The sequence below is a fragment of the Acomys russatus genome, chromosome 20 (assembly GCF_903995435.1).
Source record: "Acomys russatus chromosome 20, mAcoRus1.1, whole genome shotgun sequence".
Lineage (NCBI taxonomy): Eukaryota > Metazoa > Chordata > Mammalia > Rodentia > Muridae > Acomys > Acomys russatus.
In genome coordinates, this window is record NC_067156.1 from 47,813,246 (window position 1) to 47,831,401 (window position 18,156).

At 45.9% G+C, this 18,156-nt stretch overlaps 1 protein-coding gene across 2 annotated transcripts in view; it reads left to right on the plus strand.

Moving 5' to 3' along the window:
- The first annotated feature begins 561 nt into the window (after positions 1 to 561).
- Pde6a (phosphodiesterase 6A) overlaps positions 562 to 18,156 on the plus strand; it is a 61,633-nt gene continuing 44,038 nt past the window's right edge. Inside the window, exons 1-5 of one of the 2 annotated variants that reach the window (XM_051163381.1) lie at positions 562 to 1,035; positions 10,001 to 10,153; positions 10,936 to 11,025; positions 12,058 to 12,198; positions 15,643 to 15,717. In XM_051163381.1, the coding sequence (XP_051019338.1) occupies positions 562 to 1,035; positions 10,001 to 10,153; positions 10,936 to 11,025; positions 12,058 to 12,198; positions 15,643 to 15,717 (933 nt within the window). The remainder of the gene's footprint in view (positions 1,036 to 10,000; positions 10,154 to 10,935; positions 11,026 to 12,057; positions 12,199 to 15,642; positions 15,718 to 18,156) is intronic. The other variant, XM_051163383.1, reaches the window with a different exon arrangement.

The window sequence follows — 18,156 nt, forward strand, 5'->3', positions numbered from 1 at the left end:
AGGTCCTGAGTTCAATTCTGGGCAACCACATGGTGGCTCACAACCATCTATAATGAGATCTGGTGCCCTCTTCTGGCATACAGGCACACATGCAGCCAGAATACTGTATAAGTAATAAATAAATTAATTTAAAAAAAGAAGAAGCCAAACAAATCTCCTAAATAGTAATTGTCAGGAGTTGGTCCAAAGAAAGCCACTGAGACAATAGGAGGCTCTTAAGCTGCCTGATGCTTCTCCTCTGTGCTTGGGATGTACTGTGTGACTGTTCCCTAACAGCTCTCATCAGACCAGAGTGAAAAGGGGCCATACCTCTTCTCTCTTCCAGGCCCCAGTGGCATCTGGGACATGCTGATCCTCATCATTCTTAGGCTTGGGAAGTATTAATAACTTAATCCCTCAGCTTGCCCCTGCTCCTGTGTGGCCTTCTCAGTGAGATTTACAGACAAGACCCAGAGAAGGCCAGATTGAGGTGGGGCACATTGAGCTCAATTACTGGGAAACTGTCCTGGAAAAGCCAGAGCCTGAGCCCCTCCTTGGGCGCAGCTAGAGGGAGTCCAAGCCATGGGTGAGGTCACAGCAGAGGAGGTAGAAAAGTTCCTGGATTCAAATATTGGCTTTGCCAAGCAATACTATAATTTTCACTACCGGGGGAAGGTCATCTCAGAACTCCTTGGGGCAAAGGAGGCAGAAGTAGACTTCAGCAGCTACCACGATGTGAATAGTGTGGAGGAGAGTGAGATCATCTTTGACCTTCTGCGGGACTTTCAGGAGAATCTGCAGGCTGAGAAATGCACATTCAATGTCATGAAGAAGCTCTGCTTCCTCCTGCGGGCTGACCGCATGAGCCTGTTCATGTACAGGGCCCGCAATGGCATCGCAGAGCTAGCCACCAGGCTCTTCAATGTCCACAAGGATGCTGTCCTGGAGGACTGCTTGGTGATGCCCGACTCTGAGATCGTCTTCCCTCTGGACATGGGTGTCGTGGGCCATGTCGCACACTCCAAAAAGATTGTCAATGTCCCCAACACAGAAGAGGTATGCTCTCCCTGTAAGAAAGACTGTGGGGATACATTGCTTCTGGGGTTTTGGGGTCCAAATGGGCTGGGTTGTTGCTGGCCACTAAGTTTGAGTTAGTCATGGCCTGATACCTCTCTCTATTTATTGACAGTACTTAGAACTTTCTACTTAGAAAAAACATTCAAAACTAACAGAAGTTAAAAATGCTACAAAGAGTTGTGTACCTTTCACTCACGTTCACCAATTAGTAACATCTTGTCACGTCACGTCTGCTCCTCTGTTTCTGTGACCTACTAGAAGGAAGTTGCAGGCATGTTCTTTTGTCCACACAGCCTTCAGTCTGTATTTCTAGAGCAGGACATTTCTTCCATATCCACAGTAAATGGTGGGATTTGGGGAGCATAAGATTCCGACAACACCACTATCTAACAGTTCATAATGAGCGCTTTCTGGGTTTCTCGTGCACACTAATGTAGCCCTGTCTCCTTTGTCCACTTCCATCAAAGGCCATTCTTCAGGCTGCCTTTGTTTTCTGGAAGGCTGGTGTATTTGGGGAAATATTTTATGCCAAATCGCACAAATCCACAAATATTTTACAGAAATCCTTTGGTTTCGGCTTATCTAATCCCCCACCACCACCACCATCACCACCTTTCTCTCTGCCATATATTTGTTAGAGTGTTTGTTAGATCAAGTTTGCTATACTCTGGGGAAGGAGAGAGGAGGGAGGGAAAGACTCAATCGGCATTCCAGGCTGACTTATCTAGCCCAGGCTGGCCTCAAACTCTCAACAATCCTCTTGTCTCAGCTCCCCAAGGGCCAGGATTGTAGGCATGAGTGACCATGCCAGGTTGTCGGATATACCTTCACAATTAGCTTGGCTTTCACATTCTCGCAGATGCATCCCTAAGGTGATGTTATTATATTTTTTTCATATTTTATATCAGGAAACATGGAGCTGATTGTCCCATTACTAAAAAATGTCATTGACTGCGTTTTCTTTCTTTTAAAAATCCAGCAGTCTAGAGAGTCACTGAAAGTTCTAAGCCAGCATGAGCTACAGAGTCAAGTCACGTGCCAACCTGGCCGATAGAGATTCAGCATCAAAAAACCCAAACCAAGGCAAGCTAACCAAATCCTGCAGCTCGTGGAATTTTACAGGAATTCTGACAAAGATTCTCCATGAGTGTGCTGATCAATTTCCCTGCTGGATAGTAACTCGAGGGCTGGAAAGCACTTCCACACTTTGTCTCTTGCCTAAGTCAACTCCACTCACCCTTCAGAGCTCAGCTTAACAGTCACTTCCTTGGGAATACCATCTGCCATAGTTGTCCCCTTCCTAAAGCCATTGACCAAGGTGAGATCATTGATCATTGATCTGAGACTTTATTTACTTAGTATTTATCCCAAGCTCCTGAGCAATGTCAGGCACATGGCAAGTGGTCAATAAACACAGCCTAAAGAGTAGGAATTTTGCAGTGATTTCCCATTCACTCCACGGAAAGTTCATGCCTACATTCTGGGGCCATGTGGGCCTCATTTAGTAGTTACACCAGCCGTACTAAGACATAGTGTTTAACCATTCCCAAGGTCCATCCCTGGATGCTTTATTCCCTTTTGTTTGTTTGTTTGTTTGTTTGTTTTGAAACAGGGTCTCACTACGTAGCCTTGACCAGTCTAGAACTCACTTTGTAGACCAGGCTGTCTTTGAACTCACAGAGATTCTCTTGCCTCCATGTGCCATATACCTGGCCTCTTGAACATTTGTGACCTTATTTCTTTATTTATTTTATGTAAATACTCGGAAGGTTCAAAAGGGAAGAGGAAGGGCTGGGAGGATAGTCCAGCCAGCTAGGTGCTTGCTGGGCAAGCATAACCAACCCAGTTCAATCCCTAAAACCTACATTAAAAAATAAATAAGAAAAGCAAACCATGCTGTCATGTATCTGGAGCTGGGGAGGTAGAGAAAAGCAGAACCTGGGGTTTCATGGCCAGCTACCCTTGTTAATTAATGAATTCTAGGCCAGTGAGAGATTCTGTCTAAGGAATAACACCCAAGGTTGGCCTCTGGCCTCTACATGCAAGAAACATGATTGTACCCCATACATGTGTGTGTGTGTGTGTGTGCGTGCGCACACACACACACACACACACACACACACACACACACACACACACACACACACACACACAATAGAGGGAAGGAAAAGAAGTAACATCAAAGCCCACCTTATCCAACTGGACTCAGGAAGTCTTGAGAGAGGCCTTGTGCAAGGTTACCAAAGCATTAAGCTGAAACTAACACAGGCATTCAAAGGGGCCATTTAACAGTGACTACCTGCTCTTTCTCCTAAAAACCCAGCAGTCTAGAGAATCACTGAGAGTTCTAAGCTAGCATGAGCTACAGGGTTAAGTCTTGGGCCAGCCTGGGCTATAGAGAGAGACCAGCTCTGTGGAAACCACTAAGGAGAGGGCCATGAAGTTAATCTCCCTGCATGCCTCTTGGCATCCAGGACTAGGGCTTTTGGGAGGAGTCTTGCTAGATACAGTTTGTCTCTTTTCACTTGACTTCCAAACTTGGGTACATTCTACCTGCACACAATCTTGTGTAACATCTCACTACCTTGGGCTTGCAGGTGATGGCATGGAAACTCTTGCTCAGCACTATACAGGTGTAAAGTACAGATGGAATTTAAACTCAGGTACTCTGGCCTTGAGTCCACACTCTTAACAAGGAATTTAAACTCAGGTACTCTGGCCTTGAGTCCATGCTCTTAACCCTCTGCTACTCCACACTGTAAAACGAGGTTATGGGATGGAGTGTTACTTAAGGTCATTTCTAACCATATTTCGGAAGGTTGAGACCTTACGCCTTGAAGTCAGAGCTGGGTGTGAACATCCTTGCTTCCTAAGAACACACATAGTCTTGGCAAATCATTTAGCCTCCTGGAGCTCACTTCTTAATTTATAAAACATTAACAGTACTGTTTTTGCCTCCTACATGCTGAGGTTACATCTGGGCTGCCACACCTACCCACCTTTTGGGGTCCTGGGACTCTGAAGTCTGCATGCGGTCTTGTATGCTTTGCCCATTGAGCCACTTTCTAGCCTCTGGACACGAAGCCTACATGTGCAGTTCCTGCTCCTTACTACAATCCCACTGCTGTTTGTAAGGATCTAGTCTAAGTGACAGATTCACACCACATCTGTGTGGACTACAGAAGAAAATCTAACCGTGCCCTTGTGGACCTTAACTTTTAGATTCTTTTAGTCTCTGGAAGTGCTAAGCCCTTCACAGGCCTTGGTGGTGTGGAATTGAGGATTTGAGAAGGTCCTCCGATTCCGGAAGATCCAGGCCTAACAGTGTGATGAGCCTCTGTGCTGACCTGTTATCTTCTGTTCAGCTCTCAAAGTTCATCATCGCAGCCACACCTGTTCTTTTCCAGAGCCTTTGGGTCTGGTGCAGTGTCCCTGGCTGTGAATGAGTCAGGCCTGCATGTAAGTTCAGCCAAAACCAGGAAGTCCTGTGTGCTCAGCATTTGCATGTTGTTGCTGCTATTCTACTTGGGAAATCTTACTCATTTCTAGGCTCTGGGACAGACATGGTCTTTCTAACTAGCAGTTGAGTGGAGAAGGAGAAGGTGTGGGCTGGGGTCTGAGTTGTCTCTAAGTATCTATAAAGATATATTTTGAGCCTTCATTGCCCTAAAATGTCTGGGAATAGTTATAATCATGACATTGTTGAGATGTGAAGCTACAAACTAATTTCCCCAGGGCTCTCTTGCACTTTTGCAACCCCTGGCAAATACTTGCTCTTCTTCAAAGACTTGAGATAAGCTTTGCCAAGTAAAATAGAAGTGAATGGCTAAGTTTGGATTTTCAATAAACAAAGAGTAAAGTTTTAAAATAAGTATGTCCCTTGAACTATTTAAGATATGCTTACAACTAAAAATAATTACTTATCATCTACGTGAAATTCAGATTTAACTTGGCATCCTGTTTTCTGTTGTGTTGATAAGCAGCATTAGTCTGTAGTAGTCTGCTAGGATGCAAGAGGTTATTTTAATTTTTCTTATATCTACTGAGCCTCCCTTTGTGTCTAAGTATGTGGTCAATTTTGGAGAAAGTTCCATGAGGTGCAGAAAAGAAGGTATAGTCTTTTGTGTTTGGGTGAAATGTTCTGTAAATATCTGTTAGGTCCATTTGGTTTACTATGTCAGTTAGCTCCAGTATTTCTCCATTTAGTTTTTGCCTGGATGACCTGTCTATTAGAAAGAGTTGGGTATTGAAGTCTCTCATCCTATGTGTCTGTCCCCATCTCTCTTATTTACTGCATGTCCCTGACACCTCATCCAGCACCTGTGGTAGAGTAGAATCCTCAATGAGTGAGTGAACAAGGGGCAGCCCTTCCTCAGCACCAACCAATTCTAGTTCTGAGGGCTGAACCTGTGGACTTCAGGCCTGAAAGAGAAAACCATCACCAGGAGCCATCCAGGTCCAGTCTGCCTCTGTTCTTCCTTTCTGGAGACTCTGTACTTGGCCTACTAGACAAGAGAGAAACCTCAAGGGACACCTAAACCATCACTCTGGGGAAACTGGGGTGGGGGGGCACTAAGTAACCACTGAAGCCAATCACAGGCAAGCTTCATCCATCTTTGGGGCCCATCATTTTGTCAGGGACTGACTCACACTGTAGTTTGAACTGGAGGTTTGTGTTCAGCACAATATCCCCCACGATTCTGTGAGCATCCAGAAAGAGCAACCTCATGTTACCGGCTATCTTAGTTCCTTTTCCTGTTGCTGTGATGAAATACCCTGGGAAAAGCACCTTAGAGGGTACAGTCCATCGTTGTGGGGACGTCAAGGCAGAAGGAAGAGGAAGCAGCCAGCCACAACACATTCACAGTCATGAAGCAGAGAATGACAAGCGGATGTATGCTGCTCAATGCTCTTTCTCTACTTACATAGTCCTGGATCCTAGCCAGGGAATAGTGCCACCCACAGTGGGCAGGTCTTCCTATCTTAATTAGCAATGGAGATAACTCCCCACAGGTCTTGACATATCCAGTGCCTTGCCTGAGCCAAGGCTCAATAAATACAAATGAATGAATGCGTCAGCCAATTAATCAGTGAATAAATCAACAGCTAATGAATGGGTAGAGCAGCTGTGCTACTCATCAGCAAGGGACTTGCCCACGAATGAGAAGGGACAGCTCTGTTTGGTAGACTTGATAATGTATGTAAGTGGTCTGGCTAGCACATCCTTTATTATTCAGGAAGCAATGGATTCTACTAACAGATCCCAGCATGGGCCCAACAGAATTCAGCACTGTGAGTGTTTGAAAAGAGAGACTGGGGAATAGGGAATGAGAAGCAAAATTTCACTGCGCTTTAAATCTAGCCATGGTGGCGATTATCTAAAATCCCACCACTCAAAAGGTTGAAACAGGAAGATGGTGAGTTCGAGGCCACACTGGGCTATGCAGTAAGTTCTAAGCCAGTTGCAGATACGCAGAAACCCTGCTGCACTATAAACAAAGGAGACCCACTTCCTCCAACAAGGCCACACCTCCTAATAGCACCGCTCCTTATGGGCCTATGGGGGCCATTTTCATTCAAACTGCCACATCTTCCCAGCCCATTTCTACATCCAGGACTTTGTAGTCGTTATGGCCCTCCTGGGAATGAATGCACTGCCTCTGCGTTGGGCTCCCAGCTCAGAGTTCCACCGGAGCCTTTCTGGTTCTCATTCAAACTCAAGCAGCTTCAGGCTGGCCCCTCCCCTTCCTCCCCCTCCCTTACACTGTTAGGGGCTGCAGGGAGAATACTGAACTATTTTCTTTTCTTTTCTTTTTCTGTCTCCTGTATTTAACTGTATGTTTTACCAGAATATAATTCTCTCATTCTCTGCTCTAGGTGCAGGGTTCAGAGCATCCCCTCACACAGAAAACATTCTACCAACATACTGTCTGAGTGAATGATGATTCAGGGGACCTTCTTTATCCACGTCTCTCGTGCCCGGGCTTTAAAATTAACGGTTTGGGGCTGAGGAGATGGCTCGATAGGGTAGAGAGCTTGCCGTACAAACATGAAGACTTGAGTTCAAATCCCCAGCATCCATACACACACAAAACAGTCAGATATGGGAGGAACAGAGACAGGCAGATCCTTAAGACTCAGTGGCTGGCCAAGCAAACCTGACCAGCTTTGAGTTCAATAGGAGACCCTGTCTCAAGAGGGCAAGGAAGATGTCGTTCTTCGGCTTCCACCCCAATCCCATGCATATGCACACACGCACACACACACACACACACACACACACACACACACACACACACACACACGGTAGTTTGGGGGTATTTATTAAGGTATGGATATAGGGATGGCAAATGCTTGTGTAGACTCCAGTCTTTTGGGAGCTGGAGTGTCCATGAGGAGTTCCTTGGCTATGAACTCTCAGTGTGTGTGATAGTTAATAGAGTCTACTTAAGAGGGTCTTGACTCACCTCAGAGACAGACCTTTGGGCATGTCAGTGAGGGAGCATTTTGATCAGATTAACCGAGGTGGGGAGATCCATGCTAAATGTGGACAGCACCGTTTCCATGGGCTGAGGTTCCAGACAACATAAAAAGGAGAAAGCAAACAGAGCACTACCATTTGTTCCTCTCTGCTTGCTACAGTGTGATCAGCAGCCTCATGCTCCTGCCAGCACAACTTGCTGCAAATGGTAGACTGTGTCCCCTCAAACTGGGAGCCAAAATTAGCTATTTCTTCCTGAAGTTGAATTTGTCAGGTGTTTGAACACAGCAATGAGAAAAGTGACGAATACACTAGAAAAAAGGGTAGATTTAGAGACATCTGCCTTAGAGCAAGTGAGGCCTTAGTACTGTCTTCCCTTGATGAAGGTAAACATTGCAAAGCCAAACTGACTGAAACGAATCTGAGCTTGCCTGGTGCTGTGCTCAGGCCCTCAGCTGTGTCCTCCGAGAATGACACAGGAAACCCTCCTTGGCCAATGCTGCCTTCTAGCTTTTTCTAATCCCGAGACACTAATGCAAGTGGAGCATGACTGGCTTATCATAATTCCTTTACCCTTCAACTGTCTGAGCCAACTTCCCTGACCTTATGCCGCTGCCTATTGGTGTAATCTTACTCTATCTGGAAAGAAATCCCAAAATGCAGAATGTCACTCCAGGAATATGAACTGTAGGGAAAATCCTGCCACCTTTGTTCTTGAAAAGTTCAGTGAGTTGGCTGTATAAATGAACTTCCCTTCTCAGAACAGTATGCACTGTGCATGTTTGGGCTGGCTGATGTCCCAGGGGACAAGGCAGTCAGGAAATTTACCATGGTCCCGGAGACTGAAAGATGGATTCTTTTGGCTACAGACAATCCAGCCACTGTCTCCTCTTCCTGACTATGTAAACAGTGTCAAAGCCTCTAAAGATCTGCCGGGCTGCCCTTGGGGTTGGGAGTCAGGATGTGTGGACCTCTGTATTCTACAGTTGTCAGTTGTGCCTTTAAAGCCCATGTTACTGTGCAAACTTCTTTTGTGCTACTGCGACCTGACAGAAACAACAGAAGGGGGCCATTGGGATGGTTCCCTGGCAACCTGACTTTGGTCCCCAGAACCCATGTCAAGGTGGAAAGAGAGAAATTACTCCACAAAGTTATCTTCTGATTGCCACACAAGCACTGTCATCTGTCCCTCACCACAAACGTCATGCCTCTCCCATAATGATAATAAATAATATTTTTTAACTGAAGGAAAGAAAGGTTGCTTTGGCTTATGGTCTGGTACTAGTGGTCCATCATGGGGAAGGTGTGAGGGAAGAGACAGGGCAGTTCATGTGATGGTCACTGAGCAGAGAAAAGGAATGTCTTGGGTAGCTTTCCCCAATCCTGTGTTTACTATAGCTGGTCCACCAGCCTATGGGATGGTGCCACCTACATGCAGGGCCAATCTCTCTACTTTGGCAATCTTCTCTGGAAAGTTCCTCACAGATGCTCCCAGAAGTTGGCTTCACTAATCTCAATCCAATCAAGATGGCAATCAAAATTGCCGTTAGTGATTCATCAGTGAGGAGCTTGAATCTTAGCTGCTTGGTATAGGCCTGACATATTAGTGGAGCTTTCATACAGATTTGTAGGATGGGGATGGCCACTGAAATGGGCATGATGACAGTAACCAGGCAAAAATAAGCCATGTGCAGTAGCTCACGCCTGTGATCCCAGCACTCAGGGAGGCAGAGGTAGGCGGGTCTCTGTGAGTTGAAGACCAGCCTGGTCTACAAAGTGAATCCAGAACAGCCAAGGCTACACAGAGAAACCCCATCTCAAACAAAACAAAACAAAACAAAAACCAAACCAACCAACCAAATAAATAAAGTAAAAGGTGAAAATATACACCTATGATTCCAGCACTTGTGGAAGGCTGGGGCTGGAGGATTGAGAGTTCAATGTTGGTCTTGACTACATAATGATACTGTGTCCAAATAAAGAAAAGAAAAGAGAAGGGGAGCTGAAAATAAGAAAGGCTTTTGTTCAATGAGGTGGAGCCCAGTGTAACCTCTCTGAAGCTTATGTGAACAAGGCAGAGCTCAGGACAGGTTCCAAATGCTCACAAGACACGTTAACTTTGAGTTGCAGATCCTCTTTCTGTGAGACAGGCTGTTGGGAGGATGAAGATGAAGGGATGAGGTGAACCGCCATGTGCAATACCCATGGGCAGTCATCATGGTCATGTGCCTCACAGCTCCCATTTAAGTTTCCAACTTGGGATTCACTGCCATGATGTGTTTGTCCTCCACGGCCCTTCATGGGGGTGCGTCTCAAGCCTTCTTCTGATGATGATGATGGATGTTGGAGGTGTACACGGTCACCTCAGCCTGCCCTAGCTAAAGGGCAACAGGTAGATGCCTTCATCCCCTTGTCAGCAGGGTGTCTGAGATGTTCTCATTTGCCTCTCTGTGCTTCTCTCAGGATGAGCATTTCTGTGACTTCGTGGACAATCTCACAGAGTATCAGACCAAGAGCATCCTGGCTTCCCCCATCATGAACGGGAAGGACGTGGTAGCCATAATCATGGCTGTCAATAAAGTAGATGGACCCCACTTCACCAAGAAAGACGAAGAGGTAAAACATCTTGAGATACTGCTGAGGGGGCCATGCTAAACCCATTCTTCCAGCTCACAGAACCGCCTAGCCTTGCTGTTTGGCTTGGTTTTACTTTTACCATATATAAGGCATCATAGAGGAAAGCCTGGCAGCATGCAGGCAGACATAGTGCTGGAGAGGTAACTGGGAGTTCTGTATCTGGATTGACAGGCAGCAAGAAGAGAGAGAGGGCCACTGGGCCTGGCTTGAGCTTCTGAAATCTCAGAGCTCACTTCCTCCAATAAGGCCACACCTACTCTAACAAGGCCACACGTCCTGTCCTAATCCTTTCAAATAACGCCACTCCCTATGAGTCTATGGGGGCCATTGTCATTCAAACCACCGCAGTTATGTTCCCTGAATGTGTGTGGGGTTGTTTGTTTGTTTGTTTGTTTGTTTCATAAAGTGGGGGTGATTTCATAGTATCTACCTGAATGTGTGTGGGGTTGTTTGTTTGTTTCATAAAGTGGGGGTGATTTCATAGTATCTACCTTCCAGTGACTTACAATAGCCAGGTGACATCCATCAGTGACTTATCACAGAGATGTCAAGTTCAATAAGTACTGGCTATTTTTTTATTAATACATTCTCACTAACAAATCACCAAGTGATTTGTTTCCAAGTGTGAGTTTCCAAGCGACGAGTCTGCACTCTGTGCTGTGCAGGTCGTATTAATAGTCAGACGTTTTCTTGTGGTAGAAGTAGCCCAAGGAAGGATTGCTCCTTCTCATCTGCTTCCCCCATGCCGTTTAAATCTGTAGGTTCTTCTCAAGTACCTCAACTTTGTGAATCTGCTCATGAGGGTATTCCACCTGAGTTACCTGTACAACTGTGAGACTCGGCGTGGCCAGGTAAGTGGCCTGGCTCCAGAGAGGGGTCCAAACATGTCCTCTACTGGAGCAATGATGGGGTCACAGAAGCCGTCGTGAAGGTACTGGGAACCACTGAGCTGTGTCTGGTGGGAGTCCCCGGTATTGAGAGGTGAGGACTGCTTGGAAGGTTGTCTCCTGGAGTGGTTATGCTTGGATTTGAACTCTTGCTCACTAAGGAGCTGTCAGACCCTAGTCAAGTTGCTCAGCCTCTCCAACAATGTGGGTATGTAAGATGGGCATGGTGGTGTTCCCAACACTCAGGTGGTGCAGGCAGGAGGATTAGAAATTCAAGGTCAGCCTCAGTAACATAGCTAATCTGAGGCCAGACTAGGCTACACAAGACCTTGTTAAAACAAACAACAAACAAAACAAAACATGAGGATAAGTATATATATATATATTTGATATATAGCAAAAGATTGTTATCAAAATAAATTACTTATTATTTTAGGGTTTCTTTCTTTTTTTCTTTCTTTCTTTTTTCTTTTTCTTTTTTTTTTTTTTCCAGTGGTGGGGACTGAACTCAAGGCCTGTATATGCAAGGCAAGCACTTTCCTACTGACCCGTATCCCTAAGCCATATGCTTTTTTGGGGGGAGAGGGTTCAAGCTAGGTTTTCTCCATGTAGCCTTGACTGTCCTGGACTTGCTTTGTAGACCAGGCTGGCCTCGAACTCACAGAGATCTGCCTGCCTCTGCTTCCCTTAGTGCTAGGATAACAGGCATACACCACTATGCCCAGCTCTTAAGCCATATGCTGACTATTTTTATTAATAACATGTGAAATAAAATAAATGAAAAGAATGGACCCAATTAAGCCAGCTGATCACAAAACCTCTTCAAGCCTGTTTTCTTCCTATAAAGTGGGGTGAATGAGCTTGTTCTTTAGGTTATTGTAAGAGTTAAATTGAATGAACTAGAAAATTTTACAGAATTGTTATTATTTTCTATCTAAGAAACTTCTACTTTGTACTTCAAAACCTCTGATTATTTTTTTTTTCAAATGTCTTCAGATATTGCTGTGGTCTGGGAGCAAAGTCTTTGAAGAGCTCACGGACATAGAAAGACAGTTCCACAAAGCCCTGTACACGGTCCGAGCTTTCCTCAACTGTGACAGATACTCTGTTGGCCTCCTAGACATGACCAAACAGAAGGTAAGAAAACTTCAAGAAACACGTGGTGACTGAGTACAGTCTAGTCAAGAATTCAACTAGCACAGGACACAGTCTGGGTGATTTGGAAGGCAGTGAAAGGTTTTACCCAAGGGGTAGGGGAGCTAATTCAGTCAGTAATGTGCTTGTCATGAAGCCATGAAGACCCGAGTTTCCCCCATAACTGATGTTAAAGGCATGGCCAGACACAGCACAGGCATAGAGGTCAGAAGACAACTTTTGGAAGTCAGTTCCTCTCTTCCACCATGAGTTCTGGGGATTGACCTGCTGCCTTCTGCTGTCTCACAAGCTTTTTTCCCTGACTCTGGGATCTTTTTCTCTTAAAAGTGTGTTTTTGGAGCATGGCGGCACATGACTTTAATCCCAGCACTCGGGAAGCAGAGGCAGGTGGATCTCTGTGAGGCTAGCCTGGTCTACAGAGTTCCAGGAGAGCCAGGGCTACACAGAGAAACCCTGTCTCGAAGTGGGGAGAGAGAGAGGGGGGTGAGAGAGAGAGAGAGAGAGAGAGAGAGAGAGAGAGAGAGAGAGAGAGAGAGAGAGAGAGAGAATGTGTTTTGGTGAATATAAATTGGAGTCATAGTGTTTTAATAACTATTGACTTTTATGCTCTTTTTAAGAAGTCTTTTCTAGATCCCAAGGTCAGAGAGTTATTTTTCTTATGCCAATTCACATAATTTTTATTTTTGTGGATTTTACACATAGCTCTACCTATACCAAAAATTTTTAATGTATACTATGATACAAGATAAACATTACTATTCCGCATGGACACCCAACCAACCAATTATCTCATCTGGAAAAGACCAACCCTTCCCAGTGCCCTATTGTAAAGTCCACCTTTTCTCACTGTCCCACTGCAAAGCCCGTCTTCCTAGGGTTGGTTCCTTGACTCTCCATTTGGTTGCACTGGCTTATTTCTCTATTATTCTACAGTGCCACCCCTGAATTTCAGTATGTATTGACAATGTTTTGATGCACTATCGTGAAAAGATCTCTAGGTTTTGTGGTTTATGTTAGAGTTTCTCACTGTGTCATTCATTTCTTGTACTTTCCACCCTTTCATGCTTTGGAGCTTAAGTTTGAATATTTCTTTTCCTCTACCTGCCAGGCTCAGCAGCAACCAAATTCTTGTATCTTTTTCATGAGACATTAAGTTCTTCTAGGGCATACACTGTCTTGTATGTGTGTAGGACATGGGGCTCCAGTAGGTCCCCAGTTCAGTTGGAATTTCTTCCTATTGAAAAGTGCTCAACTACACAGAAGGCAGGTGTGTGTGTGTGTGTGTGTGTGTGTGTGTGTGTGTGTGTGAACTTTTTGTGAACTCCCTTCTGTTTGTCCTCTGGGTGACATTAGCATAAGCAAACCATCAGGGTAAGCATGCTCAAAGGAACAAAGGGGAGGGAGAGCTGCCTCTACACACAGCGATCCAGCGCAAACAGGTCACTGTTTGTCCCTACTTGCTAACAGCTCAGTCATCAGAGGGAGCCCTGGAGGAGGAAGGCCTTCTCTGAAGGCAGAGACATTGACCTCACACAACCTTTGTATCCCTGATGCACAGAACACGAGCAGAGAAGCCACAGCCACCCTAGTCCTTCCCTTCCTGAACCTTCTTTCTGGGCTCTTTCTCCCATCCCCCTTCCTTTCTTTCTTGAGACAAGGTCTCCTGGGTCCCAGGCTAGTCTTGAACTTGCAATGCAGTCAGGGATGACCTTGAACTCCTGATCTTCCTGAGTCTACCCTCTAAGCAGTGGGATTCCAGGCAAACGCTGCTATGTTCACTTGGTGTTTTATGTTGGAACTCAGGGCTCAGGCATACTAGGCAAGCACTCTACCAACTGGACCTCATTCCCAACCTTCTTTTATCTATCCTCTGCTACTGTCTTGGGCCATAGTAAGAAGGAAAACTTAAGACTGGAAGTTGCAGGAGCAGCGAGCTCTTCAAGTATGTGAATAACTTCATTTGTCTGACTTAGGTGTGATCTGATCAGTTGGCTAGCTGTGGTTAACTAAAATGTAACTTGCCATAAAAACATGTCTCTTAGGTTATGACTGCTGAGCTGGGGCTGGAGTCCAGGGCTTTGCATATGCTAATCAAATGCTTTATCGCCCCCCCCCAGCCCCAGCCCCTGCCCCAGTGCCTGCCCCTGCCCCAGCCCCAGCCCCTGCCTCTGCCCAGCCCCTGCCCCAGCCCCTGTCTCTGTCCAGCCTGTACCCCAGCCCCTGCCTCTGCCCAGCCCCAGCCCCTGCCCTAGCCCCTGCCCTAGCCTCAGCCCCTGCCTCTGCCCCTGCCCCAGCCCCTGCCTCTGCCCCAGCCCCAGCCCCAGCCCCTGCCCCAGCCCCTGCCCCTGCCCCAGCCCCAGCCCCAGCCCCTGCCCTAGCCCCTGCCCTAGCCTCAGCCCCTGCCTCTGCCCAGCCCCAGCCCCTGCCTCTGCCCCAGCCTCTGCCCCAGCCCCTGCCTCTGCCCCAGCCCCAGCCCCAGCCCCAGCCCCAGCCCCAGCCCCAGCCCCTGCCCCTGCCCCAGCCCCCGCCCCCGCCCCTGCCCCATCCCCTGCCCCAGCCCCAGCCCCAGCCTTTGGTTGGTTACAGAGGGACATGTGTTGTAGTACAGGAGTCCAAATACAAAGTCAGGCTCAGGTGCATGCCATGCTTATGATGTTAGAAAGCTTTTAGGGTCTTTGGAATTTTTTTTCAAAACATTTTAATAGTTAAAAGCAGTATTCCCAGAGTTGTCAGCGGGACTGTGTAATGTATTTTGAGACCTCATGTTTCTCACCACTGCTGTTTTCACGACACCTGTCTGATCGGCACAGACATGATTGTTCAGCTTTGGCCTCATTACTAATAAGTCTCCCTCAGATGCTTGGATTTTTTACCCCCATAGAGAACCTATTTTAAAAAGGTGTGTGTGTGTGTGTGTGTGTGTGTGTGCACATGCCACCCTGTGTAGAGTCAGAGGGTGTTAGTTCTCCCCTGCCAGGTTGACTGAGACAGGGTCTCTCACTGTTTTCTATTGCATGTGACAGGCTAGCTGGCTGGAGAGCTTCCAGAAATCCTCCTGCCTCCACCTCCTATTTTGCCCAAGAGCACTGACATTACAAACATGTGCTGTTGTGCCCTCCTTTACCTGGGATCTAAGGATTTGAACTTGAGTCCTCAGACTTGCAGAATGAGCACTTTTACTTGCTGAGCCATCCCTCAGCCCCAAGCTCTCATTACCCCATCCCCTGTCCTATAACACTTAGGACACGTCAACTCATCGCCTGCCTTTTGGTTGATTAGACAGATCTGTTTATCAATATTTAACAAATATGATTATTCCAATCAGCCTTAGGTTTCAGTGATTATCAAACATCTGTGGATGGCAATCCATACAGGTTGGACTTCTTTTTTTTTTTAAGTCATTATTATTTTTATTTTTACTCCTAGGAATTTTTTGATGTGTGGCCAGTTCTGATGGGTGAGGCTCCAGCTTACTCTGGCCCAAGGACTCCAGATGGAAGGGTGAGTTTCTTGGAGATCTTTTCTATACACGTGGCTTGGCAGACTCAGCTCAAAGAACTTAATTTATCACACATATTTATCTTCACTATATTAGGCTGTCTCCTGTGTGTGGCAATTACTCACAACTTACCAACACCATCACTTACAAAAATTTAATATCTTTCTGAAATCTCAAAGGGACCCGGAAGAGCAGATGACATATGAATTAATACCCACATTCTGCAGACAGGACTAAGCCCGGAGCTGTCACTCAGCTTGCTCAAGGATTTCCTCAGCAGGAAGTTAGAACCAGTTTGGGAAATAGAAAGAGGCTTCAGATCTAATCTAGAATGTTCAAATTGGTAGCCAATGCCCACTCACAACGACTTAATACACTTATTAGCTTCATGCATTTTGCTTTTTGTTTGTTTGTACTTATAAAAAACTGAGCAGGTTTAGAACAACAGTCATTTTTTTCCATAATGGGCTCTCAGCTTATTTTAGAAAGATAGAAATTCAGTTAGATGGAACCCAGCAGCCCACAGGATAAATTTCACTGGAACTGGGTAATAGCTATATCCTGGGAGAGTGACATGAGTTGCCTACTTAGCCACAGTCCATGCCACTCAGAGTTCTTATACACTCCTGGCCAGGTGCTCCTGTTTGCCTCCCACCCCTCTGTAGCACAGGGTCACGGGATGTCAGGTTATACCTGCAAATGCTGTGGCTTCACCAAAGTAGGAAAGGAAAAAAAGTCAACACTGCCTCTGACCTTTTGAATCAATGCACCACTGTTCTTGTGACAGGAAGGTCAGGGTAGCTGCCCTGACAGCACTCCTTTCAGGTGGTGGTGTGGCTTCCCTGAAACACATGGTAGTGTGTGTCTTCCAGAACACTACAAGCAAACACAGGGGAAGCCCGGCACAACACAGATATTCCAAAGAAGCTTGACACAGGCTAGTCAGTCTTGTGTTATTGTTCACTTAAGAATGGAAAACATCAACAACAAAACCCCCCAAACTGGCCAAGTATCATGGCTCATTACTATAAACCCAGCAATGGGGAGACTGAGACAGGAGGATTACTGCAAGATCAACTCCACCCTGAGCTACATAATGTATCTATCCTAGGCTAGCCTGAACTATAGGTGAGACATGGTCTCAAAACAAAAACAAAATGGCAAGGAAGGTAAGTCCAATGACTTAGTTCTGTAATATTAGTACCTACACTAAGCGGCTGAGGCAGGAGGATCATAAGTTCAAGGCTGCCTAGGTTACAAAGTTTAAGGGCATCTGGGCAACATAGTGCGACCTTATTTTTAAAGCATAAAATAAAATGAAGGCTGGAGATGTAGCTTGATGGTTGAATGCCTACTGAGCAGGTGTGAGGTCCCAAGCTCAATCTCTAGTTCAGGAGAGAGAGGGAGGGACAGATGGAGAGATGGAGGGGGAGGGGGAAAGGTAGAGGGAGGGAGGGAGGGGGGAAGAGGGAGAGAGAGAGAGAGAGAGAGAGAGAGAGAGAGAGAGAGAGAGAGAGAGAGAGAGAGAGAGAGAATGTGTGTACAGTGATAGGACACCTGAGTTCAGACACTGCTAGTATTATAGGCTTGGGACATTTCCAGAAGCCCCGCCTTCCTCATCTGCCACCTGGAATAAGCCAGCCAGGACTTAGGTAACCAGTACTAGTCTCCCACTGGCATGCGGCAGGCAGGCACTCCAGTATAAAACCAGAGTCAGCAGGCCAGTTGCACCTCATTGTCCACTGGGCACTGTACCTGAACTGTTTTGTTTTTGTGGTCTGTGGCTTGAACCCGGGGCCTCATGCATACCAGCAAGTGTTTTTTTTTTTTACCACTTCCTCAGCCCTTTTCACATGTTAAAAAATTGTTCTTATTTTGAGACAGGTTGCATAAGCTAGCCTTGAACTCACCCCTTAGCGTAGGAGGGGCTTGAATTCTTGCTCCAGCCTCTCAAGTAGCTGGCATTAGAGAGCTGCTCAGGCAGGTCCAGCTGTCATTGATTCTTTTTTAATATGCCTATGAATGAGTTATTTTCATTTTCCCATTGGACAGACAGTTGAAGAGATTAATATCTGGAAAGGTCAAGTCATTTGTACAAATTTAAAACCAGGATGCTTCTTCTTCTTCTTCTTCTTCTTCTTCTTCTTCTTCTTCTTCTTCTTCTTCTTCTTCTTCTTCTTCTCCTTCTTCTTCTCCTTCTTCTTTTTTTTCTCTCTCTCTCTCTGATGGCTGTCATCACAAACATGCCTTTTCATGATCCCCTTTGCCTTCCAATATGACTCACGCTTTATTGGCTGAATTCAAACGCACTTTAAACATACAGCTTTTGACTTTAACCGTCCCTGTAACAGCCAACTATGTCTCATTTCATCTCCTTTGCAAAGTAAAATGGTGTCTCTGTGTGTGTTTAAAGTTTAAAAAACTCGTACAGGCTAATTAAG